At 41.1% G+C, this 16,544-nt stretch overlaps 1 protein-coding gene across 2 annotated transcripts in view; it reads left to right on the forward strand.

Moving 5' to 3' along the window:
• Positions 1 to 14,575, forward strand: part of flot1 (flotillin 1) — a 50,473-nt gene extending 35,898 nt beyond the window's left edge. Inside the window, exons 7-13 of one of the 2 annotated variants that reach the window (XM_016997917.2) lie at positions 4,253 to 4,348; positions 5,393 to 5,545; positions 6,997 to 7,178; positions 9,002 to 9,047; positions 9,147 to 9,284; positions 11,393 to 11,557; positions 13,349 to 14,575. In XM_016997917.2, the coding sequence (XP_016853406.1) occupies positions 4,253 to 4,348; positions 5,393 to 5,545; positions 6,997 to 7,178; positions 9,002 to 9,047; positions 9,147 to 9,284; positions 11,393 to 11,557; positions 13,349 to 13,384 (816 nt within the window). In that variant the 3' untranslated portion in view covers positions 13,385 to 14,575. The remainder of the gene's footprint in view (positions 1 to 4,252; positions 4,349 to 5,392; positions 5,546 to 6,996; positions 7,179 to 9,001; positions 9,048 to 9,146; positions 9,285 to 11,392; positions 11,558 to 13,348) is intronic. The other variant, XM_003228332.4, reaches the window with a different exon arrangement.
• Positions 14,576 to 16,544: the final 1,969 nt, after the last annotated feature.

Below are 16,544 nucleotides of genomic sequence, written 5' to 3' on the forward strand. Positions count from 1 at the left end.
CAGCTCCAGTATCTAATTTAAACTTAATTATACAGTCTCTTATGGAAATATCAGCATACCATCCTGCCTTGTTTGTTATCTGTGTATCCTTCATTTCTTCATCCAGCTTTCCTATCATTAAATTACTTACATTCAACTCATGAATGTGTTGTCTGGCTTGTATATTCACAGGATTGGTCACCCTTGACCTGCATAACCTGGCATAATGATTTTTCTTGCCACACTTGTTGCAGGTCTTTCCAAATGCTGGACATCTCCGAGGTTCATGAGCTGTACCACAATAACCACACTTATTCTGATTTTTCCAATTGTCTCTGTGTCTTGACTCCCTGGTTCCCAGAGCTTGAGTTATAATCTCTTTGTTTTCTCCATGGCTGTCTTGTAATTCAAACACTCCTTCTTCCGATGTTATTGCCATGGTTCTCAGCTGAGCTCTCGTTGTCTCATTAACCCGGCATATCTCCACGGCCTTCTCAAGTGTAAGATCAGCTTCTTGTAACAACTTTTGTTTCAGTTTCTCTTGCTGTAAACTAAAAACAACTTTATCTCTTATCATCTCATTAACTGCCATTCCAAATTCACAGCTGGCTGCTTTCAGTTTTAGCTCAGCAATAAATTGCACATTTGTAACTCCAGGACTCTGCATATGGTTCCAGAAACAAAACCTTTCAAACACAATGTTCTTCCGAAGTAAAAAATAAGTCCTAAACTGTTCCAGAACCTCTGCAATATCTTTCGGGTTCTCCTCGGCAAAAACAAATGTATTATATAAAGAAACTCCTTCCTCTCCCACACAATGTAGCAGGATAGCTATCTGCCTCTTCTTTGACACATTCTCAAGTCCCGCTGCAGCAAGATACAACTGAAAGGCCTGTTCCCACCGTCTCCAGTTCTCAGCCAAATTACCTTGCATAGCAAGGGGAGGAGGAGGACGAAATGACTCCATGTCTAAACACTCCTTTTTCGGGGGACGCTAGCTTCCAGGTTGTAGCACAGGAGAGGTTTGTATCCCACTTCTGACACCATGTAATATTCTTCGTATGAAGGAAGCTCAACAGCCAGCAGAGTCTTGTAGGAAAGAGTTTATTCCAAACATTAGGAAGGCTACTGAGGCTTTGGGTGCACAAAAGCTATATATCCCAGCAATCAGTAGTTCTTACATTACAGCTGTAACAACCAGAGAGTGTGGATTAAAGGCACAGTATACCACAAGTTACACTCTCAAGGACATCCGTGATGACCAGGTAAGAACAAGGGAAAGACTGGAAAATGTGTCAGACCATTTGTTCATCTAACTCACTGTTGTTATTATTACTGCTGCTGTTACAGTATTATTACTACTATCAGCTCATAGCTTGCAGGTGGCCTTCACCAGCATTTGCAACTTTCAAAGTTACTTGAGGTCACCCGTATCTAAATATGGAGAAAAGGGTGTTTTTTTTTCCCAAATAGAAAACAAATTTATGACCAGTTCCAGTGCAGCCAATCCCGCATTTATTCAACAGGTGAGATACCGTACCCGAACAATGTCCAAAATCAGGAATTGTTGAAACACAGAAAACTTTTGTCACAATTTTGTTTTATTTTTAGTTCTGTTGTATTTTCAATTGGTTGAAGAACGAGGGACACTGGTATAAGCAGGAAAGGGTTGTGACATTATTCATCCAGGAAAGTGTTGAAATTTGCTCTGTAGGAACCCTTTTACACTGCTATATAATCCAGATTATCAAAGCAGATAATTCACATTTAGGATTGAAATACAACTGAAGTGATCAGGTTTTTTTCCTCTTTCCAAGCACTTCAGCCTAATTGACTCTCTTGAAAAGCGTGACTTATAGTTGTAGTGATATATTAATTTACATGAGATTATTTTTATATCTTTTAAATTGTGTGATTTTTTAAAAAAAATGTAGATTGGTATAGATTTACTTTTATAAATTAACTTTTATTGGTTTTAAAGACATGGCTGTGTGCCCAAGCATTTAATGAATAAACATCTAAGTCGACATGGTCTGAATTAAGGTTTACACATGAGGTTCTGGATGAATGGATTTAATTATATATATGTTTTAAAGTTTTATAATGTATTTTAACAGTAATATTAACTGATTTATATTTATTGTATTGATTACTGTATTGTATTGATTTTATCATTGTGTTTTGGGCATTAAATTTTGCCAGTTTCTGTGAGCCACCCTGAGTCCCCTCAGATGAGAAGGGTGGGGTATAAATGCTGTAAATAAATAATAAATAAAATCAATGTGTCTAGAAGCAAAGGTAGCTAAACCACCAGATAAGCATCCATATTTTTTAGCTCTAGAAGCCCTAAGACAGTGTGGTAGGTAGCTATTAAGGTTTATATCAATACTTTCATCTCAGCCAAAGGGTTGTAGTGTGATAGATTATATTCTGGTATTCTCACACCTTTTGAGCTCAAGTTCCCAGTTTGTCATTGATGACTTTGCCATAAGTGACCATCTTCCTTTAGTGTTCTCTGTGCTTGTTGGCTGTGTTTCAAACTTTGACTCTGCAAAATATGAATCATGTCCAAATTTGAGATGGTCATCACAAACCGAGGCCGTTTTTAATACCTTTATAGAACAGCCCTCCGTTTCTAATTTAAAATGGGATATAATCATAGCAAATAGTCCAGGAGCTGTGATGGGCTATTTGATAACCTAATTATCCAATTAGCAAATTCTCTTACAAGCAACCCTCAACCTGGTGGAGGTACAAGAAGTTCAAAGAATTCTGTGTTTGATATGGATTGTATTAAAATTAACCAACAAATAAGACTCCTGTACAAGAAATTATGAAGATCCGAGTCTGGTGTGGATCTTGCTAACCTTCATAATCTTAAAGTGCTACCTCCAACATTGTATCCAACTTAAGCAGCAATTATCATTACCAGAATTTACGTGGAACCAACTTCTAAATGCATCTAAGCTAAGCGGCATCAGATTGGGAGGAGAACATGCGTCTCTATTGACTGTTGAGATCCTTGACTTGTTGCCAACTTCTCCGATTAATCAGACTGCAAGTTCCTAATCTGCAGGTTTAAAGCTTCCCTTCATTTGCCCTTGCTGATTGCTTCAAAGCTGGTAGGGCTGGTTCCATGCCACTGCCTTACACCAACTAATCCATCCATGTGGAGCTTTTCACCTTTGGAAATACCCAGAGGGAATCCTCTCGAGATATTTCAGTGCCCAATCAGCTTGTCCCAATTCTGTGATACGTTACCTCCTTTGTTTTCCAAGTTGTAGGATGTCATAAGGCTGTAAGCTGATTGTCAAATATCCAGTATGGTAAAAGAGAAATCTACAGATGTGACTTTAAATAAATGGGAAGTTCTGTGAAGAAAAAACAAGTGAAGACACTTGCAGGTTTTGAAAAGTTTAGTATAGTGTATTAAATCATATCCTTCAGATATGATTGGATTATTACTGTCATCAAGCTTAGCCAGCACATTCAATAAATGGAGTTGCAGTCTCAGATCACCAAAATGGCACAATATTGAATGCACTAACATATCCCAAGTAGGATATTAGGCAGGACTAGGGTTAGGCATTGGTATGCTTTCTTTCCCAGTGACATCACAGAGGGCCACTTCACCTAGCAGCAGCCTATGTGGTACAAACAGTCAATCGTGCATACATACATACATACTTCGACTTTCAGATGGATCAGTCAAATTTAACTTATAGCAACCCTCCAAGGTTCCTACTACGAACACCACTGCTTAGCTCTTGTCAACTCTGGATAATCGTGATCTCTTTTATTGATTCAATCCATCTGTGATATGGTCTTTTCCTGCTGACTTTAAAACTTTCCCAGCATTATTTTGTGTCTTTTCAATAACATTCTGTCATCCAGGTTTGATTTACTCTAGGACCCATTTATTTGTCTTTATAGCATCCATGATCTCCATCAATCTCTCTTCTAGCCCCACATTTTGAATGAGTTGATTCTGTTTATTGTCCGCTTTCTTCATTGTCCATCTTTCACATCTGTACATAGAAATATCACTTGTACATCATTACAGTTGGGGATCTTACTCTACTACCTTGATACCTGTCCTTCCAAGTCTTAGCCTTCTTCTGATTTCTTGGCTGTAGTCTTCATTTTCACTGATGACTTCTCGGCCTTCATTTGCAAAAATTGGCTTTTCTCAGTGCTGAGTTGTCGGGATGTTTCCTTTACAGCCATGTTTGTCTACCTCCCCAACATAATCTCCTTCTCTCGGCAACTACAGGACTATCTGCACTCTCTGGGGAAAGCCCGGACAGCTCAGGTCCAGAAGGACGCCAGGATTGGGGAAGCTGAAGCCAAGAGGGATGCTGGCATTAAGGTACGTTTTAGCCACATAGTGGATGATGATGATGTTGGATACTTACTTTGCACCTCATGGACCTGGCAAAGGAATGGAGTATATTTTGCATCAGAAATAGACACATTGTTTAAAACTTCAGATCAATTTCAGGGGGGAAATGCAGCATGATCTCATTCCCAGCTGGATCGTAGTTACTGGAAACCACAGATATTGTATGACTGAACGCCATTACATTACTTGACTTCTGGTCCCAGGATACCATAGTGTTGCATTTCTAGGAATTTGCTAAATCTTCCAATGTAGCTCCTTGGTAGCTTTCAGAAGAAGCACACCAAAGAATTGCCTGGATAACCTAGTGTGGGTAGGTGAAATCACAGATATGCATTCCCTCAGTTATGGGAATCTTACTGTATGCACAAAGGGCTTTTTTATGGGACGTTTCAAAATGATCCCAAATGCATATAAGAATTCCTGTCTTATCTCTTCTGGAAGGCCTACTCAATTTTAAACTATGAATTTTAAATTTACATTCTATTAGTATTATGTTTTGATCTTATTATGGACTATGTTTTAATGGTATTGTTTTACCTGTGTGTTTTGACTGCGTTCTCACCTTGAGCAGATAAAAATATTATTATTATTATTATCATCATCATCTTAAGAAAATAGGTACAGAAATTTCCATTTGGTGGGAGAGAAACATTTGCAATCCAGTACTGAACAGAGACAGAACTCAAATGCCAATATGATACTGAGAAATCCAAAGAGCCATTCCTCCACCTAACATAACACTACGTATTTTGACTAATACTAGCTTTTTAGAGCTGGCTCTTAGATATATTGAGGTGCCTGAACCAGGGGAATCATGAAAGGGAAACAAATTTTGATCATTGCCAGTTACTTTATTTTTTATGATTATTATTACATCTAGAAAAAGGGAAAAGGCCCTTGTGGGATTTGTCTTTTCCTGACAAAGTTGCCAAAGTAGCCTATGCTGTTCCACTCCAGACTACAATATGGCTTGTGATGTCCTGCTGAATTCTCGTTGCTTTCTGCCTGTAGGAAGCCAATGCCAAGCAGGAGAAATTGTCCGCTCAGTTCATGAATGATATTGAAATGGCCAAAGCCCAGCGGGACTTCGAGCTGAAGAAGGCTATGTATGACATTGAGGTGAACACGCGGAAAGCAGAGTCGGACCTGGCCTATCAGCTGCAGGTAAGGCAACCTTATTGGGGTGGGAGGGAAGCATGGGTTGGATAGATGCGTTCCTAATACTTACAGCAATCCGCCTGTGTATTTAGTTTTATTCATGTATAGCATTTTGGTTTCCATTCTACTGGCAATGCTGGCTTATGGACTCTGGGAGCTGTAATATAATAATAACCTTTCTTGCCTCCAAAAGAGGGGAAAAAATCCTTTTGTCCTAGCCCACATCAGCCATTACAGTGACACACATCATAGAGAAGTCACCATAATTGGCTACACATTTCCCTTTGGGAAATCCATCTTGCTGTTAGGAGTTTTCATTATTTTCAACCACATAGCCAAGGATACTTCGATTTTCCTCCTATCATGTATGCAAATAAACATGTTTTCATTAAGTAGAGGTGCATTAATGCTAATATACTGATATGCAAGTATCCACACGCATGAATATTTCAAGAATTCATCCTGGAAAAGAGGCACTTCCTAGAGGATAATAATAATAATAATAATAATAACAACAACAATAATGACAACAACTTTATATGCTTTATATTTGGGGAGATAGGGCGGACTATAAATAAAGATTCATTCATTCATTCATCTCCCTAAAGGGACTTCACCTTTTCATGAATTAGTTCCTCTCACCACTAATTCCTCCTCTCAACAACACAGCAAAGCAATGCCAACTGAAGGGATGTCCAGATACTAAAAGTCTAGATTTTCTGTAAAACCTCAGGGTAAAAGGCCAGATTTTTAGAAATGTTTAAAGCTGAAAGGAGCACATTAAAAACAAATGACATTATCATGATCATCTATTTGTCTATATAGCACCATGAAAACTATTTGCTCAACTATCTAAGACAAACAATTGGCATAATAAAGCATACTGAGTACAAATTAATCACCAGAGAAAGTGGGATGATTGGAATCAAGGCTGTTCTGGGCTCTTGGACCAGTTCTTAAATACGTTTCTGGAATGAGTTTCATATATTCCAAGTAGACTGGAATGTTCTTAGTCCTAATCCTTTTTTATACTGGTTTTAAACCATTTCATTGGATGTGTTGCAATAGCAGATTCCCAGATTAGTTTAGTGTGTACAACTTTTTTTGTTATTTAATATTTAATGTTTCTTTTACTTAAGTGATATTTGTCTTTACTCAATATTTATATAATGCAGCACAAATAGTAAAATCATACTACGTATTTTTGACATTAATATTGAAATCTGACCAGGGCAGTGGCAGTTAAGATGGAAAGGGGGGCCTTCCATTTGCTTCTTGGCCTAGGCATGATGGAGGTGTGCCTACCTCTTCTTCTTTTCCTCTGAAGCCAGGGCAGTGGTAGTTGGGATACTAAAAATGTCCAGAATTACACCACTGGCTGTTCTGACTGTTGGACCATTTGAGCTTCACTGGATATGGGTCTCTAACTGCCTCACTGTGCCTTTTACACACTCCAGGTAGCCAAGACAAAGCAGATGATTGAGGAGCAGAAGATGCAGGTGCTGGTGGTGGAACGAACCCAACAAATACAGATACAGGAGCAGGAGATGATTCGGAAGGAGCGCGAGCTGGAAGCCAAAGTCAAGAAACCTGCAGAAGCTGAACGCTACCGGCTGGAGAGACTGGCTGAGGCAGAAAGGTAGGAGCCGGCGCTTTCCTCTGGCTTGTCCTCATCCTTTTCTGTGTCAAGACTACTCTGAGAATAGACATGCTAGAAGAGGAAAGATTCAATGCTAGGCTATGCCATTTCAGACTGAAAGTGGGAGGCCCAAGCGCTGCCATTTCTATGAAACAAATTATTGAAATTTATATATATATTATTTTTAGAACGTTTTCAGAATTTTTGTATTTTATGATGTTTTAATTTAATTTTTATTTATTTTCTTTTTTTAGTTTTTATTATATTTGTTGTCACTTTGTTTATTAAGTTACAATTAGGTTGTCTATTTCGCCTAATGTGCTTTGTTCTGATGTAACTGTTTGTATGGTTTTCTTTTGGCATTGAATAGTTGCCTTACTGTTGGAAACCACCCTGAGTCCCTTTGGGAAGATAGGATGGTCTATAAATAAAGTTTATTATTATTTCCAGAGTGAAAGCCAAAGAGGATTCTTGTATTTTTAGTTGTTGGCTAGAAAGGGGACTTAAAGTAGATATTGCTTGTAAGCTCACCTATAGTTATTAAAAGTACAAGAGTTCTTTCCAGCTTTCCTTCTGGAAACTCTATTAGTGATACTAGCATGTCAGAGACAAGTCTTGTCCATGAAGAAAAGGGGAAAAGCCCAATGCATTTTGGCCTGTAAATACTATTTAGAAGAAGTTCGAGGGGGGGGGTATATAAAAATGAAATCAAAAAAGGATAGCAGCTAAATACATGGCATCCATTTACATCAGTGGTTCTCAACCTGTGGATCCCCAGATGTTTTTAGCCTTCAACTCCCAGAAATCCTAACAGCTGGTAAACCGGCTGGGATTTCTGGGAGTTGTATTTATTTTATTTTATTTTATTTAAAACATTTTTACCCCACCTTTCTCACCCGAGGGGACTCAAGGCGGCTTACAACACCCGGCAAAAATCAATGCCAAACAATCAATAAAATTAACAACACATTTAAAACCATTAACAGTAATCAGTAAAAAAAATACATAATAATAATAATAATATAATAATAAAACTTTATTTATACCCCGCCACCATCTCCCCAACGGGGACTCGGGGCGGCTTACATGGGGCCATGCCCAAAACAATACAATGTAAACAGCATATAAAAGAACAGCACAACACAATACAATAAGCAATACAGTAAATAGTATCCATTACAAAATAAAACAAGGAGACAATAAAAACAAGGGCAGACCACATGAACATTAAGTTAAAACTCGGGGTGAGAAAGACATAAAAATAAAAACCACAGCGAACAGGGTCATAAGGGAGTGGGGTATTCTGGAGGATAGATACAATTATACAAACATAATTTTTGTAGGCCAAAACACCTGGGGACCTATATGTTGAGAACCACTGATTTACATAATAACATTAATATATTTATACATTACTTTTAAGCTGTACATACCCACTTCTGCTCAAAGCTGATTTGAGAAGGTTTGTGTGGAGAAACAATTAAGCTGAAAAAGGAGGTGGAGTGGTCCTGCATGTATGGGGTTTGTACAGGTTGAGCATCCCATATAATTATGTATGTATATGCAAATTCAAGCATTCCCATGTTCTCCAAAATCCAAAACACACCTAATTCCAAGCATTTTGCATAACGGATGCCGAGTCTGTACTGTATAATGTCCAGTATTTGATCCTAAGTTTGTTTTAGCCTTTTTCGGTATCTCGTCCTCCCTGCCCCTCCATTTTGAGAGACAAAAAAGTTTGGAAAAGAGTTAGAAACTCAGCTTTGGAACATTGTAAGAAGGGTGTAAGAGTGACAATTCTTCCTTCTTTTGTACCTTGTCAGGTCACAGCTTATCATGCAGGCGGAGGCAGAAGCTGAGGCAGTCAGGGTGAGTGTAAACCTATTTAAGTAGAACCAATTTAAGGGGAAATTAGGGGGACCAAATTGTACTCACTGATCAATTCCATCTCAATCCTCTTGCCTTTAGGTGAAGGGTGAGGCTGAGGCCTTCGCTATTGAAGCCAAGGCCCGAGCTGATGCTGAGCAGATGGCCAAGAAAGCAGATGCCTTCAAGCAGTACCAAGAGGTGGCCATGGTTGACATGCTTCTGGAGAGGCTTCCAGAGGTGAGCACTTCACCTCCTACTCGCAGGCCTGTAGCGAGGGGGCAATTTTAGGGGTTCAACCCCCCCCCCCGAAATTTTTCAGGTTATAAAAAAAAACCTGGTTTACTCAGGAATTTTAACTGGTTAACCAAATCCCCATGCTAAGTCTATGAGACACAAAACATTAAGAGTCCCTCCAGGCACTATCTCAAGCAGATATTGACAGGTTTGTAGCGGGGAGGGGTGTGTGCAAGGGGTTAAACCCCCCCCTCCCCCAAAATTTTCAAAGCCCCACCCCCACCTCCCACCCCGAAATTATTTTCTGGCTACGGCCCTGCTACTCGTATAGGTGGAATCTGAATGATAATGCTGCCCAAAAGGAAAGAGATGTCAGCAAAAATCAGACTCTTCGAAACAGTTTTAATGTCTACCCTGCACTTTCTAGCATGCTTTAAAAGTGTAGCCCAGACAAGCTAGCGTCCTGATATTCAGGGCAACAAGTTCCAAGATCACAAAGCCAACATCACCAATTTAGAACTGTAACCATACACATCTGTGACATTGATGCTTGATGGATTGCAGATAATATGACTGTTCTTAAATAGGTTATTTTAAAAGCAACGTTTTCAGAGTGCCAAATTTGTGGACATTGGCACCATCTGAATATGAACATCTTCAGATGATGTCAATGTCCACAGATTTGTCACTCTGAAAACGTTGCTTTTAAAATAACCTATTTAAGAACAGTCAATTTTTGGACAATTTTTCCCAAAAATATATGTTCTTTTCAGAACTCAATAGCTCAACTGTATGCAAAATATTTCCATTGTATTATATGTTGTACTGCAGTGGTCAAAGGATGCTGTCATTAAGCAGTTACGCTGCAGTGAAATAAGGCCACATTGTAAGGGCACAGCTGCCCCACCTGTTGAACAATTAAGCTTTTGCAAACACTGATTTCTTTGGGTTGGTGTGAGTTTGGGTTGGTGTCTCAGACCTCACAATCTCTGAGGATGCCTGCCATAGATGTGGGCGAAACATCAGGAAAGAATGCCTCTGGAACGCACAACAACCCAGTGATTCCGGCCATGAAAACCTTTGACAACTCACTGATTTCTTTTTTAAAGGATAACTCTTGCAAATAATGTTTGCAAAACCTTCATAGTGAAACATAGGACTATCAGCTTTTAGTGAGATTATAAACTAATGAAGGAAATCATATTATCGGCAACTGATGAAGTAGACTTAAGTCTACAAAAGGTTATACTGCCAACTTACTTCTCTCAGTCTCAAAGGTGCTACAAGATCCCTTTGCATAAAGAAATCATAGTTTAAAAAATCATGTGCATTCCTCAGAAAATAATTACAGTTGTTCTAAAGGGAAATATGCATACTTACTCCCATCATCATTGCATATATATCATTGTAGATATTTTCTCTTGGGAAGAAGCTCTTTTAAAATAGGTTTGCCATCAGCACTTTTAATCTTACTAGGTTTCTTCAAATTTAGTTTTAGACAAAGGTTTTTCAATCTGCTGACTAACTACAGCAGGGGTCCTCAAACATTGTTAGTGGAGGGTCAGTTTGCGGTTCCTAAGACTATGATAAAGTAGTCCAAAATTAGGATTGTTGTTGTTGTGTGACTTCAAGTCGTTTCAGACTTAGGTCAATCCTAATCCTAAATCTAAAGTTTAGGACAGGGGCCAGGTAAATGACCTTGGAGGGCCACATCCAGCCCATGGGCCTTAGTTTGGGGACCCCTGAACTACAGTATGATCTCTATATCTACAGGGAATATATTCCAAGCCCCCTCATACATATCCAAACCCACCTATAGCAAACCTTTTATTTAGGCTAGAAGCATACCACAGAATTACATTAGAGAAGCTAGAGAGGCTTTACAAACACTTTGGGATGAGGAGAGATATTTGGATCATGGGGTTAGTAAAAACATGAATATCAAATCCATGGATAAGACAGTCACACCGAAAATATGTTTGTTATTAGTTTCACTTGTATGTTTACAACTTCAGCTAAGTTGTTAGATCCAAGGGCAAACTAATCCCCATTTTTGCAAAGTGTGTAGCAGTCCCTAAGTGTATTTGTATCCCTTTTCCTTCTGTGTGTAGATGGCTGAAGAAATCACCAAACCTATGGCCTCGGTGAACAAGATCACGATGGTGTCGAGTGGGGCTGGAGACGTGGGTGCAGCCAAGATGACTGGGGAGGTCCTGGAAATCATGAACAGGTTGCCGGACACCGTGGAGAAACTGACTGGCATTAGCATCTCTCAGGTACTACTGATGGAAGTACCATGTTTGGAGTGGGGAAGTGGGTGGGTAAAGGACATGTGCAACCCTAGATATCAGCAAGCAGTCATCCAGAAACATGCAGGAGCTTTTCAGTGCCATCGTGGTGAGGAAGGAGGGGAGAGCAGGGTGCCATTAGTGTTTAAGACATGCCTAAGTGTGTCGGAGGGAAAGGGAAAGTGGGAAGCGGAGTAAGGTCCAACAGCATCTGAATGCAGGCTTCCAGCAGGCCAGGGATCATTCCTCTCCTCAAAGATCCCCGGCTGCTCCCTTCCCCTCTTCAATGAAAATGGATACAATGGGAGAATGTCAATGAGAGATGGTAGGGTAATGTCGATGGCTACCGAGGAAAAAAAAGAGCAGTGCCAATTTGAATTTGGACCGTATCTCTTTCTACGAACTTGTTAAAAATCTACGATCTTCTGGGGAAGGCCTTTTCTCTGTCCCACCATCCACTCAAGCATGTTTGGTTAGAACAAAGGAGAGGGCCTTTTTGGTAAAAATCAAACATTTACTGATAACCAATCAGCATTTGCAAGGCTTGCTAAACAGGCTGATTTTTCTTTTTATGAAATACAGCTGAAGCATCTCCTGCAGAGTCTACTGTAAATACTGCACAACAGTCGTGTCAATGTCTCAAACAGCCACTAGTTCAGAAAATTGTTGCCAATTATTTCATGGCCCCACATTGAGCTAAGGGGAGCCCTTTTGGGGTTGCAACCCACAGTTTAAGAAGAAGTGTTGTAGAGAACCCAGTAGTTTTAAAGATGCATTAAATCAGAAAATGTATCTATTTCCAGTATTTCTTGGCTTTTTTCCATGTCCACCACATTATACCGCCACATACGCATGCAGAAACACTGAGGTTTCCATAGAAGTGCAAAAAACGTACTATTATTTTTAATGATAAAAGCATTCAACATTGGTGTGCAACACATGCAACACACACTCAAATATACATGTATGTTTATTGGCATAGTGCATGGGAAGGATAATTGAGAATCAGCTCTATGAAAGGAGGAAAGATCATATGGTTGGGAGAAGGAGATTTAGGCCCCCTCTACACTGCCATATAATCTAGTTCAGATAATCTGGATTTTGTATGGCAGCATAGAAGGGGCCGTAGAATCACAGGTCCTTGAATATCACAGAGGAAAGTAGAATTCTAGGAACCACAAATATTTTGTGTCCTCTCTCTTCTTTCTCAACCTCCTCAATTTCCATTTTCTATAAAATGGTGTGCTTGTTCTGTCTGCCTGCTTATTACAGATTTTTTTATTGTGTCAGAAGCAAATTGAGGGTAAAAAACAAAGTTAAAAATTTGGCATTATACTAGATTTTCTCTGACTAGAAGGTAGCCACTTGGAGTGCCTCTGGTGTCACTGTGAGAAGGTCCTCCATTGTGCATGTGGCAGACTGCCTTGTAGTAGGTGGTCTGTAGTTTGCTCTTCTCCGCATTTGCATGTTGTAGACTCCACTTTGTAACCCCATTTCTTAAGATTGGCTCTGCATCTCGTGGTCCCGAAGCACAGTCTGTTGAGCACCTTCCAAGTTGGCGAGTCTTCTGTGTGCCCAGGAGGGAGTTTCTCATCCAGTCTGATTGAGGTTCCGAGTTCTAGCCTGCCACTTTTGGACTCTCGCTTTTCGAGGTGTTCCGGCGAGTATCCCTGGAGATTTTAGGAAGCTGTTTCTTGATTTAAGGCGTTGGCATGCTAGTTGATATCCAAGTGTACTACAGATGGCTTTGATCTCTTTTTTCTTCCTTTGTCTCTCCAGCAGATGAACCAAAAGAAGCCAGGAAGAATGAACTAAAGGCAGAAGATTTGGGGGGTGCGGTTGGAGGGAGAGAGATCTTCCTAAGCATGAACTCCCACTATCCTTAGCTGTGTATATCCATATATAGCCTTCTTCCCCACCCAGAACCCTCATATAATTGCCAAACCTTTCTGGACTGAACTGTTGCATGTTGGCCAACGATATTCAAAACTATTGAGGCCTGTTACTCTGTTGTGCAGCTGTTGTGTCCCAGTTACAACCCAAAGTGGACCTTAGAAAATGCTGGTATCCACCGTCACTTCTAAGGTATGGTTTTGTTGTTCCCGTCTGCGACTCATAACCACTGTATATTCTGTTGTATCCAGTTCTCTCTAAACCACCATGTCCTTCTCTCCTGGGTTTTTCTTCAACGAAGTAAGATTAGATCTGCTTTCGGAATTGCTGGGAAGAAAACGAGAAAGTTGTTCAGTGAATGACGGTGAAATCTGAGCACTTTCCTTTCGGAAGCTAGTTGCTGCTTGATGCTTTGCAATGAGCAGCTTGTAAATGTTTGAGATTATGATAGACTGATTTAGTGTTTTCCTTAAGGAGAGTTACTTTTTATCTGTGAAGATACTTTGGAAAAATATGCTTGCAGATCACTCTTCAGAAAATCTAGTATAGTCCTTCTTTGCACCAGCTAACACAATCTATTTTCTATGTACATAGTCCTCTACCAGGTCCTACAATTTTCCCTTTTGTGCCATAGTTGCCACATTTTGCTATCATTTGTACACATAGCAAAGCTTTATTACTTTTCCCTACTGTCTCCATACACAACACATATACACATGTGCACTCGATCTTAGCCAGAAGGAGTGGCTTTCCTTACTTTCATTTTATAATGTATGTTTTACATTGGACGCCTGAGTTTACTGCAGTGTTTCTATTTACCGAAGGCACCCTCCAGAAAGCTGGGTGAAGGGGGCTCTCATAGTGGTGCACTGCAGAGGTTACATGTCTACCCAAAAATACATATCTGGCTGTGCCTTATTATCCATTTTGCCATCTAGAACAATTATGGATTGTGGCTCAAAGAGGTGAAGAGATAATATGTACAGACTTCTAGGAATTAACATAAACAATGGAATCACACAACACATTCTTATTTTTTCAAACCTGTGCTGTGGGTGCATCCACAAAGTACAAATAGTCATCTCAATTCTCCATAGGGAGAAAAGCAGGTATGGACAGGTTGCTTACCTGTAACCATGTTTCTTCGAGTGTACTCTGTGAATTCACACTAATGGAGAGGCTGCGCCTGCGCAGGTCCCAACGGAAACTCTTCCCAAGCTGAAGTTTAAATTTTGGCGGTAGCCACGCCCCTCCGTCCCCGGAGGGCATATAAGGCAGCCCTCGGCGTGTCCTCCTCAGTTCCTACGCCGCTAAGGCAACGAGAAAGGAAGAGGGTTTGCCAGAGGGGAAGGAAGGGCGGGCTTGTGTGAATTCACAGAGTACACTCGAAGAAACATGGTTACAGGTAAGCAACCTGTCCTTTTTCTTCGTGTACTCTGTGAATGCACACTAATGGAGACTAGCAAGCTTAAGTCTCGGAGGCGGGCTAAGCAAACCCTGACAACGAGAAACTGTCCAAACATATGTTTATTAGACATGAAAAACATGAAAAAACATGAAAAAACCATGGTCCGAGGACCCAATAAGGTATTGCATCAATACACACCAAATACCGAGAACAGACCGGTAAGGCATGATATAACCCTTGTAAGAGCACATGTGTAGGCAGGAACATCATTCTCCAAGGGAGAAGGTAGTAACAATAAGGCACAAATTGTCAGAGAACAGTGCAAACATGTACTGAACAGGAGAAAAAACAATGAAGAGAGGCACCTGAGAAGAAGGGGTAGCCATAGAGAAGTCGTAAGAGCAGAAGGTTTAGGACAAGCATGAGGATAAAACTGCTCTAGCAAAGGCTGAGTCCTTTAAAGTCCTTTGGTCTACCCTATAGTGAGACACAAATGTAAGGGGGTTGGACCAGATTGCTGCTCTGCAAATAGAGTCTAGTGGAATGCCCCTTAGAAAGGCAGTCGACGTGGAGAGACCTCTTGTCGAACGCGGGCGAACCGACGGGGGGGGAGGCCGTTTGGCTAGTTCATAGGCCAGTTCAATGGCCTGAGCAATCCAGTGTGAGAGTCTTTGAGAAGAAATAGGATTGCCCAGTTTATCTGGGGCATGGGCCACAAAAAGTTTTGGGGTCTTTCGAATGTCCTTAGTACGGTCCCGGTAGAAAAGAAGTGCTCTACGCACATCAAGGAGGTGCAGTCTCCGCTCGAGGGAAGACGAGGGGTCCGGGAAGAAGGCGGGAAGGACAATGTCCTGGTTAAGGTGAAAGGCCGAGACCACCTTGGGGAGGAAGGTGATGTCCGGACGGAGAACGGCGCGGTCGTGATGAAAACGGAGGTAGGGTTCATCAACCCGAAGGGCCGCCAGCTCCGAGGGTCTGCGCGCTGAGGTTATGGCCACCAAGAAGGCAACTTTCCAGGAAAGGAGACGTAGGTCGGTCGAGGCCAAGGGTTCGAAAGGAGAAGCAGTGAGCTGGGAAAGGACAAGCTCGAGGCTCCATCCTGGGGTAGGAGGTTGGGCCGGTGGGCAGATGTTGTTGTATCCTTTCAAGAAGGTCTTGACGAGGTGGTCGGAGAACAATGATGGTCTACCATGTTGTTGAAAGCACCAGGATAGAGCAGCCAGGTAAGATTTTATAGAGGCAAGAGAAAGTTTTTGCTCTGCTAGAGACATAAGGAAGTCCAGCACAATCGGTACCGAGGTTGGGAAAGCAGTGATTCCTCGGGAGCGAAGAAAGGAACGAAAGCGAGAGACTTTATAAGTGTAGGCCCTGGTTGTAGCCGGCTTGTGAGCTGCGCGGAGGACCTCTTGTAAGTTCTGCGGGAGGGAGGTCAGGCGAGAATCCTCCAAGCAGTGAGATGTAGAGAGGGGAGATCCGGGTGTAGAATCTGGCCGTTCTCTCTGGATAAGAGGTGTGGTAGAAGAGGCAGAGTGAAGAAGGTCGCCTTGGAAAGACGAAGAAGAGCCGGGAACCACGGTTGACGAGGCCAGGCTGGCGCTATCAGGATCGCCGACATCGGTACCGACCGGAGCTTCTGGAGGACCTTCGGTATCAGAGGAAAGGGCGGAAAGAGAT

The sequence above is a fragment of the Anolis carolinensis genome, chromosome 2 (assembly GCF_035594765.1).
Source record: "Anolis carolinensis isolate JA03-04 chromosome 2, rAnoCar3.1.pri, whole genome shotgun sequence".
Lineage (NCBI taxonomy): Eukaryota > Metazoa > Chordata > Lepidosauria > Squamata > Dactyloidae > Anolis > Anolis carolinensis.